Here is an 11,054-nt window from a genome sequence, read left to right on the forward strand (position 1 = left end):
ATAAGTCATGTTTAAAATGTTAAAATGTTTTAATTTAAAAATCTATGTAAGCCATCACCACTGAGAAATGCATAACAATACATACAACAAATATTCACACACACACATATATATATATAATATAAACATAATATATACATAATATAAACGTGTACACCAATGAGATAGATACAGATATATAGATATATATAACAACAAAAAAAATGTATCTTGCTGACATATAGATACACATAACGACAGGAACATGCGTGTAAAGACGTGCATTGGTCCGGTGGAGATATATTTCTCATTGTTCCTCAACGAATCAATCACTCCTCAACAACAAAACATTCTCATTTCTGAAATTCTTTTTATTTAAATAATGAAAATGTTTGAGAAAATTTTTTTCATTTCAAAAGTATTGGTAGCTAGAATGTATTTCAACTTGAAATGCGGTGTAGAATAGGGAGGTTTTTTGGGCGAGAAACTGAAAATTTTTTAAGGATGCTTAACCTCTTTTCGACGTTTTGTTTCTTGCATCAGTAGATACTTTTTTTTACTTTCAAAACATTTTTTCGATGATTTTTTGTTGTTGTCATCTATAACGCAAGAATTATCTTTGAACATTATTTAATTATTGTTATAATGAAACTAAAGACAACCTTGCCAAATTATTTTTGAATTGATTTAAAATTTACTTGAGTATTTATAACAATTTTTTTTTCATTTAAAACGGTTTATGTGAAAATATAAACCAATAGAGATGACGAGCTTTTAAATTGACCGGCTAACAGACATAACCTCCTCCCATCAAAAACCAATTTCGCGGGAAAAATTCAATTTGAAACAAATTGAAATTTCAAACGCGTTCTTACTGGCGAGTATGCACGTGGGAATTAAAACTAACTGAATTGAAAATTTGATAAAAAAATTTTCTAAATATTTAAAATTTTAAAAAAAAAAACAAATTGAAATGGACAGAAAATTGAATTACCAGACTAGGTAAACTGATAAAACTTGTATAAACTTATTCAAATACAGAAAAAGAATAAAAGTGGAGCTATTTAAAAGTTCTCAACGCGCGAACATCTTGGCGGCAAATGGACGAAGTGGCTGGCGTGTTTGGTCCGCTGAGCGTTCATGGAACTATTGAAAGAGTGTGCGTGCGAGCTGGCAGGCTGATGTCTTTTTAAACTGGAAAGCCTGCAATTAATTGACAGTGAATGGACTAGTGGAAAGATAAAAAGAAACAATTTCAAAATAAAAATAAACAATCTCAAAATTAAAAAAAACAATTTCAAAATATAAATAAAAAAAACAATTATAAAAGAGGAGTAACAAATAGGAATATTTACAAATAAAAGTAATTTCCAACGTAAAAATTGCGAAAATAAAATTCTATGCTAAGAAATTATAAATAAACAATCGTGCAAAAACAATAAACAAACATGCAAAAAGAATCAAAAACATCTCGATGAGAAGAACATTCTCGCCGAACGTTTCATCATATCCACATGTGATGGGGGTGGTGTGTTTTTAATGTATGAAGAATTGAATAAACATTGATTGATGTTTTCAATTTGCTTTTGAAATTTATAATAAAAAATTGAAAAAAAGAAATTCGAATTCAGACTGGCGATTAGTTGTCAAACTGCACGCAGAAATATGTAAAAACTTGTAAAAAAAGAAAGATAAAAACTTCAATCAAAGTAGTTAGCGCATGAAAAATTTTGATGAAAATAAAACGCACCCACCCTTCCGGAAATGAGATCGGGAGATGTGCGGATTAGTGTTTCGCACAGACAGTGGTTTATTAAATTTTCCTCTTTTGCTGAATTTAAAACAATTTCTTTTTGTTGTTGTTTATGTTGTTGTTGCTTATGTTGTTGTATATGCTGCTGTTGGTGGTGCTGCGGGCGACACTCTTGCTGTTGTTGTGGCTGCTGTAGTTGTAGTTGTCTTCGGATGGAATCGTACATACATTGTTGCGTGTTTTGTTGAGTGTTTTCTTGATAAAATTCCTCATACTGCAAACGTTGTTGTGGTTGTAGTTGGATACTTTGCGGTTGTGGCTGTTGTCGTCGATGCTGAATCGTCGACGGTGGCGTGAATTGGCAATATCTAAATACGTTTTGCACTGGCAGTGTATATTCGCGGTGCTGTTGCTGATGCTGTTGTGCTTGTTGAAACGGATGTTTTTGTTGTTGTTTTTGTGGTTGTTGATGTGAATGTTGTAGCTGTTGTGGATTTTGCGGTTGTTGCGGTTGTTGTGTCTGCGCTTGGCTCTGTGTAATTATAGTAAAATTATTGACGTTCATTTCATCATCAAAGAAATATTGTTCATCATCATCGTTGTCGTCGTCAACATCACCATCATTGTTATCATTCCTGTTATCTTCATCGACATCTTCATTAAGAACGGCCGTGATGTTTAAATTACTGCTGTTGCTATCTGCATCATCAACCCTACTCCTAAAACAACTGCTCCTTAGGTTCATAGCGTTGTTGTTGTTGTTGCTGTTGGTTTTGTTGTTACTGTTGGTTTTGTTGTTGTTATTGTTATTGCTATTGTTGTTGTAGTTGTTGATGTAATTGTCATCATATTCATCGTCGTCATCCACACCGTACTTGTTCAAATTGTATTTAAGAAACGTTAACGGTTTCATTTTGCTTGTTTCTATTACTTCAGATGCGTTGTTGCTGTCATTGTTGTTGTTACTTTTGCTTTTGCTCAGTTTATTTTTCTTACATTTAAACAATTTTTTATTGTTTTTAAAGTCACTACCACCACTGGAACCATTATTATTATTATTATTATTATTATTCTTATTCTTATTGTTATTGTTGTTGTTGTTATTTTTTTTCGTTTTTTTGTTCTTTTTACATTTTTTATTTTTCTCACTTTTGCTTTTAAGCAGTCTATTTGCTTTAAGTCTGCGTATGTACATAGCCATAATCAGCAACAAAATGCTCAACAACAATATTATGATCCAAGGAAGAAACATGTACGTGGTGCTGCCGCTGCTGTTGTTGTTGTTTAATGGGAAGGTGTTGTTGCCGATGTTGTTGTTGTTGTTGGTGGTGGTCAGATAATGATTGCTATTGTTTTTGAAATTGTTGAATCTGGTGTTATTGTTGTAGAGGTTGTTTTTGTTATTTCTGTTGTTGTTTGTTATGCTTTTGTTGTTGTTGTGGTCGTTGTTAAGTAATAAATACTGAAATTGTGATTTGGACTTGGCATTGTTATCATCTGAGCCAATGCCATAACTCATGCGCACATCATCTTCCGCTAAAAAAGAATTTGTTTTGTCGTTGTGGCTGTCGTTGTTGCTGCTACTGCTACGTCTATTATTATTATTATTATTATTATTATTATTACTATTATTATTATTTGTGTTATTATCATCACCAGCGTCGTCGTCACCATTATTATTATTATTATTATTATCCCTTACTATCGCTCTATCATCACCGATATAATTCAAATTCTTCACTTTCGCCGACCGGACGTGGTGGATGATGCTGCCGATTTTTACATCGTTGCCATCAGTATTTTTGCTGTTATTGTTGTTGTTATAATTATTATTGTTGCTGTTATTTACGATGACGTCATCACCATCATCATTGTAATTCAGTTTAAACAACAATTTTAAGTAGTTGACGAGAGGTGGCGAGCCGAAGTCGCGGCACGCTACGGTTAACTCCATTATACTCCATCCCACCTTGTTTTCCTTGTTATTATTATTATTATTTTCACTGTTGTTGTTACTGTTGTTATTGTTAGTGTTATTGTTGTTACTGTTGTTGTTATTATCGTCGTCGAAGATTTCATCAAATATTAATTCGTATTGATCGCTGTCCAGTTGTTTCAACATAAATACAGGATGGCTGTTATAGCTGTTATTATTGTTATTATTACTATTATTGATGTTGTCGCTATTAGTATTCTTATTATTATTGATCTTGTTGCTATTATTATTATTATTTTCATCATTGTTGTTATTATTATTATTATTACTATGGATAGTATTGTTACTTGCGAGGTTATTACTTTTTGCATGGCGCCTGTCGCATTCGCCACTGACAATGCTCGCCGGGCTATTGTCGCTTTTATGGCTGTTGTACGCATCATCTCTGCAAATCCCTTTCACGAGCAATTCCGACCTCGATATATTACAATCGGTCCGAGCATTATCGTTACTATCCGAATCGCTAACTGACAAAAAACCGATCGGTTCTTTCGAGTATTTCGACGGTTTTAACTCGTAATAACCAGTTTTAGGACTGGTATCTTTGAAAATTAGAAGTGAGTGGTATTCGATAGTCGGGTAATTATCATTAACGTCTTGAATATATACCGACACTTGAGCAAAACCGGTTAAAGGGTTGGATCCGTTATCGACAGCTTCGGCCAGCAGTTCGATGCACTGCACCGATTCGTAGTTGATGTCTGAAGATACGATTAACTCACCTGTCGAATTGTTGATGGATATCGGTGATGAGGATGATGACGATGACGTTGTTGTTGATGATGATGATGAAGATGATGATGAAATAGGAGATATTTTATAAGATATTTGGTTACGCTTCTTATTTACGGAGTATTCATTATTGCCATTTTCATCTACGTCATCATCTTCGTCATCGTCGGTGGCCCGTATCTGTCCGATAACAGTACCAACTGGCGTGTGTTCCTCGATAGTGAAATTGTACCAAATATTCGCGAATACCGGTACATTATCGTTGGCGTTTAGGACATGAATCTCGATAACGATGCTAGATGAGTGAGAAATTTTAGACGGAGTTTTATTACCACCACCACCATCATCATCATCTTCTTCTTCTTCATCACCATCATCAGCATCTTCATTTTTATTATCGCCATAATTTTTGTTGATGTATTTTATGTTGATGTTTTTACGATCATGTTGGTCAGTCCCGCCATCATCATCAGCATCATCACCAGTGACATTCAGATGAGGATGATGATGATAACGAAGATGACGGTCATGATCATCAACATCGTCGTCATCATCAGCAGCGCCATCAGACGCAACCAAGCGTAGCTTATACATGTGGACAAGTTCTCGATCTAATTTGGCTCCAACGACTAAGAATAATTCCCCTGTGGTAAGACATTTAAGCTGGAAGATGGGAAATCCCGAAGTTTCATTCGTTTCACTTTTGTGATTGTTGTTGTTGTTGTTGTCGTTAACGTCTGTGTTGTATTTGTTGTTGTTACTCAATCTGCCATTGAAAGCACTGCTAGGAACATCGTTGGCTGCATTAACTGAGAATATATTAATTTCGGTTGGTTTGATGGCGTTACCGTTGTTGTAACTATTGTCATTGTCACTATAATTGATATTGTTTTTATTGTTGTAATTGTTATAGTTACTATTGTTATTAATTTTATTGCTGTTGTGGTTTTTATTGCTGTTATCTACTACGTTATAATTTCCGACCTTAGCAATGCTTAGGCATTTATTATATTTTAATGTGGGCTGAGATGAAGATGATGACGACGATGAAGATGATGACGGTGAGTAAGATGAGGCAGGCAATAATGATGATGATGACGATGATGACGACGATGATGATAAGGACGATGGGTATTCGGTCAAATATACGGCTTTTTTATTATAACTATTCGATAGTGTGCAGTCGATTAATTCGAGTCGATACCGAATGCGAGTATTAACTGTAGCATCCATGTCGAAGGCATGTGGAAGGCGGTAAAGGTTTCCAGGTCCGGATGACTCTTGCACATATATTTTGAAGGTGTCACTTGGTGATGGTGATGACGACGACGGCAATGATGATGAAGAAGATGATGATGATGGTGATGATGGTGACGAGGAAGAGGAAGATGAAGAAAGGGGTTTAGAGAAATGTAAATTTGTGCGCTTCAATTTGGACGACGACGATGATAACAACGATGATGAATGCGATGATGACGATGACACCAAAAAAGAGGTTGGTGATGACGAGAACGACGACGATGACGACAATGATGGTGATGATGATGATGATGATGATGATGATGGAGTTTGAGGCAAGACAAAGGTTGGCTTGTTGTCATTCAAGTCCAATATTTCAAGTGTTATAGTCATCATTTTGATGCGTGTGTGATGCGTTGGTGGCTGTTGTGGTTGCGGCTTCTTTGGAAGTTTCTGCTGCAGTTGCTGATGATGATGTTGTCGATGTAGTGATTGTTGCCGTTGTTGGTCTTCGTACGGCAGCGTCAAAACTATGATGTCGACTTTAAGAAAGCATCCTTTACCGGCATGCAATGGTGACGCCACTTCATCCAGTATGGCGTCAGTCGGTGGTGGTAGTCGATATCGCAGTGGTTGATGCTGTTGTGGTGAAGATTTTGTCAAATGGTGACTTTGTGATGGTGACGTTGAAAATGATGACGATGAAGAAGGTAATATGGATGATGTTGCCACAGGTGGTGGCGGTGATGCTTGATTGGAATGAAGTGAAACTAATGGTAGAATGGTGTGAGGAGATAATGGGGACGATGTCGATGATGACGTTTTTACTGGCCGCGGTGGTACAGAAGTTTGTGGTAATGTTGGGGTTGATGTTGATGATGGCACAAAAGATGAAGATGACGATGACAATGAAAACAGAAATTTAGATGATGAGGTTGATGGTGGCAAAGATTGTGACGACGACGACGATGACGATGATGATGGGGGTTTTGATGATGATGATGATGATGATGAAGATGAAGATGATGACAAGGATAAAAAGGATGATGACAATGAGGATGATGATGGGGAGCAGATTTCCTCCCGATCCAGCCTGGATGCCGTCCTCAACACTTCACCATCCTCTTCTATGAAGAACAATTTGTTCATCAACAACGAAGAGGACACGTTATTATAATTGTTATTGTTATTATTATTGTTGTTGTTGTTGTTGTTGCTATTTTTATTGATCTTGTTATTTTTTCTGTTCTTAGTGCTGTTGATGTTGCTGTTTTTAACATCACTGTTAATCTGATGAACAGTGATCGAGTCATTATTATTATTGTTATTATTGTTATTAGTATTATTGTTATTATTATTTATATTATCATTATTATTATTATGCTTGTTAATATTATTACTGTTATAATTATTATTACTGATGTTATTGTTATTATTACTAATGTTGTTGTTGTTGTTGTTAATATTATTATTGTTATATTTATTATTATTGTTGTTATTAAAGTTGTTGTTGTTGTTATTATTATTATTATTGTTGTTGTTGTTATTGCTATTATTATTATTGTTAGTGATGTTCTTGTAGTTTGATGGATTGCTATCAGTGGCAACACGCTCATCAATTATTTTTCTGAAGTCATCGTCAACAGAATAATTGAGTATTATATTATTATTAATTCCAATGTTTTTATTATTGTTATTGTTGTTATTTTTGTTGTTGTTGTTATTATTGTTGTTGTTGTTGTTGACCCAATTTTTTTCATATAAATTCTTCGACTTATTCGTTTTTCTTCTGTCAATCGGTTTCTCATTTATTAAGTGTACAGACAAAATGGCGAACCTTAAATTGGGCGGCGAAGATGATGATGACGACGACGATGATGATGACGACGACGATGATGACGATGAGGACGAAGATGACGATGATGATGATGACGATAGTAGATTTGATGGTGATGATGATGGTGATGGTGAGGATGTCGTTGTTGATGACGATGATGATAGTAATGATGATGATGGTGGCGGCGGTGATGATGATGGCGATAGAGATTGGTAGTATATTTCCGTTAGATTCAGTATCGGACTGAAAATTGGAATCTCTTCTGTAAGGCGATGATAGTAGTTAGTGCAAACAAAGTTATTATTATTATTATTATTGCTATTATTATTATTATTATTGTTGTTGTTGCTGCTGGTTTTGTTGGTGTTGCTATTGTTTTTGGGTTTATTTTTAAAACTCTTGGTTTTGTTTTTATTATTACTATTCGTATTTAACTTATTAATATTTTTCGTTCGGTTCATTTTGTTGTCGTTGTTGTTGATGTTATTATTATTATTACTGTTACTGTTATTAATGTTATTTTTATTGTTACTGTTGTTGCTTTGGTGTTATTATTATTGTTGCTGTTTATGATAGCATTGTTGTTATTGTTGTTGTTGTTTGTGTCGTTTTTAAATGTTGTTGTTGCTGCTGATGTAGCTATTATATAAGATGTTACTGTTATTTATATGGCGTCATTTTTTTAAAGTCATTGTTACTATTTAAAGTTGTCGTTATAAATATTCATGCTCTAGAAGATATTGTTGTTGTTTCTGTTATCGCTTTTGACGTCGTTGTTGTTGATGCTAATGACGTCATTGTTATTATTTCTGTTGTTGTCTTGTTGTTATTGTTGTTTTTTTTTATTCACACATACTGGTGTCCTTTTTTTTATGGCTAATCACTTTGTTGGGGGGCCGAAGTTTTTTACACGGTTTCCGGTCATAAAAATTTATAACTATCTAAATAAAAATAATTGTATAATTATTGTTATTATTATTATTATTATTATTATTATTATTATTATCATTATTAAGTATCACATCTTCATTGCTATTAATATTATTGTTGCTACTATTAATGTTATTACATTAATGTACGTTGATAGCAATTCAAGTTAGTAGTAGTAGTAGTAATAATAATAATACTAATAATAATAATAATATACTGTACTACAACATCAACTGACTGCTGACAAACTTGATGATGTCGCTAGTGTGGTTGCTGCTGCTGCTGCTACTGAGGAGAACCTCATTTATTTCCAACAGACAGATTCGCATGGCAGTTGTGTACTTTCCATTTTTCATCTGCATGGCGGAAGTTAAAACATTCACGAAATTAAGTCTCGATGGATAAGCTGAATGATTGGAAAAAACAAACGTATATATGCACTTTCTCTCTCTATCTTTTTCTCATCCTTTCTCTCTTTCTCTCTCTCTCTATATATATATAATTAATAATACTTATAATTTATAATATAAATGATTAAGAGTTATATATCATAATAAATATGATAAAGAATGTTTTTTCCCAAAAAGTTTGCAAGCGAGACGATCTTCATGATGCTATTTTACTATGGTTAAACCAAAACAAAACATGATGAATTGTAAATAATCGAGCCGTTGCTCAATTATTTACATGAATAAAATGAAATTTTTTTTAGATTGAATTTAAAATAAGGAAACAAACAATTAGACAGACAGACAGACAAACAAACAAAAATGCAATAAAACACCACTAGGACAAAGCAGGACGAAATCAAACAGTTCATAAACATGGAGTAAAAAACAAACAAATGACAAAGGGCTCTATCTAATGGTTCTACTACATGAGTCCGAGCTTAAGTAATGTTGTGTGTGTGTTTGTGTTTGTCTGTGCGTGTGTTTGTGTGTAGGTTTGCTTGTGTGTGAGTGTGTGTGTGAGTGTATGTGAGTGTGTGTGTGTGTGCGTGGGGGGGGGGGTGTTTGCTTGTGTGTGTAAGTAACTTTGTGTGCGTATTTATGGTTGTATCAATGATTGTATGCATTTTTATTGGCGGTTGGTCTTCGTATTGGTTTAACGATTCATAAATATATGAAATTATGTGTGCAAATGTGCCGTCGGGGATTCCCGCACACGATGGTAAGTATAGCGACAGTTGTACATTGACCCTTGGAGGGCTGGTGGGTGTTTGGCGTCGGACGTCACCGTTCCGGGCACTTTAGCGCAACATTATGTGCACCTAACCAGCAAGGAAAGTGGTTTGGCCGCAACCAGGGCATCGGGTGAAAAGATTAAAAATTATGATGGGGCTCTGCCTTCGTTGGATTTTTTGTCTGTTTGACGGTTCATAAAGAACCATTAAATAGAGTCATTAAATAGAGCCCTTTGTCATTGTTTTTTTTCTCCATATTTATGAACTGTTTGATAGACAACAACAATCTTAAATTTAAAAAAAACATCTACAAAATGATAAGTGTCAGATCAGGCAACAGCAGAGAGTTATTCTTCGCCATGAATCACATTTCTTGTTTGTTGCAACGGTCCCTTCGCGTCTGTGTTGACGGGAATATTCAGTAAAACGCCGACGTGAGTGAGTTACAATTGTTAATCAAGTTCCATTCGAACGTTTGACTATTTAGTGCCACTCATCAATAATTTGGTTTTAACATACACACGTACATGCACATATACATGCATACGTACATACATCATACATACATACATACATACATACATACATACATACATATATACATACGTACACACATACACACACACACATACACCACACACATGCACACACCACACACACACATACATGCATAGATACAATGCATGCATTATGTACTAGCAGGTAGCAATTACTTCGTTGGTATCATAAAAGTAGAAAAAACACCATCAACCCGAGGTTACGGTGGCTAAGCAAACAATGACCCTGATAGTTCTAAAGTGGTACGAGTCGTTACTGCATTTCAAATATTAGCCGTGGTACAATAACTGGACTGTTTTTAGTAGCAGCACAACCGCTAATCTGTTCATTACTAACTACCCTATTGTCGTAAATATCGGAGTTTAAATAGCAACAATAACTTCACTGTCGCTGGTTGCAATGCAGCTGCAACAGCTGCTGCTGCTGCTAATAATAATAATAATAATAACAATAACAAAACAACAACAATGATAATATTAATAGCAATATAAAAAACAAAATAATAATGATATGTTTAATAATGATGATAATGATATGATTAATTGTGATACACACAACTTATGGTTATTGTTATTATTATATTTTTATTATTGTTATTATTATTATTATTACCCAGAACAATTTATCTATTTTATATAAGCGCAAAAAACCAATCAAAAAAGAGGCACTCGAGCAAACATTAGGTTCATCATCATCATCATCGTCGTCATTATCATCATCGTCTTCACCACTATCGCCATCATCACCATCGTCATTACCCTCATCATCCTAATCAATATTATCACAATCAAAACGATAAGTTTCATTAAGTGTATATATTTCCTATTATTCAATTTTATTATTTTTC

At 34.3% G+C, this 11,054-nt stretch overlaps 1 protein-coding gene across 1 annotated transcript; it reads right to left on the bottom strand.

Moving 5' to 3' along the window:
• Window positions 1–477: 477 nt before the first annotated feature.
• Window positions 478–8,828, bottom strand: HELRODRAFT_164568 (hypothetical protein; the record flags this gene model as incomplete). Its single annotated transcript, XM_009029472.1, has 4 exons — window positions 478–596; window positions 855–885; window positions 1,734–7,536; window positions 8,716–8,828. 4 exons carry the CDS (start codon window positions 8,826–8,828, stop codon window positions 478–480), a joined length of 6,066 nt encoding a protein of 2,021 aa, XP_009027720.1.
• Window positions 8,829–11,054: the final 2,226 nt, after the last annotated feature.

Source organism: Helobdella robusta (genome assembly GCF_000326865.2).
Source record: "Helobdella robusta unplaced genomic scaffold HELROscaffold_6, whole genome shotgun sequence".
NCBI classification, from domain to species: domain Eukaryota; kingdom Metazoa; phylum Annelida; class Clitellata; order Rhynchobdellida; family Glossiphoniidae; genus Helobdella; species Helobdella robusta.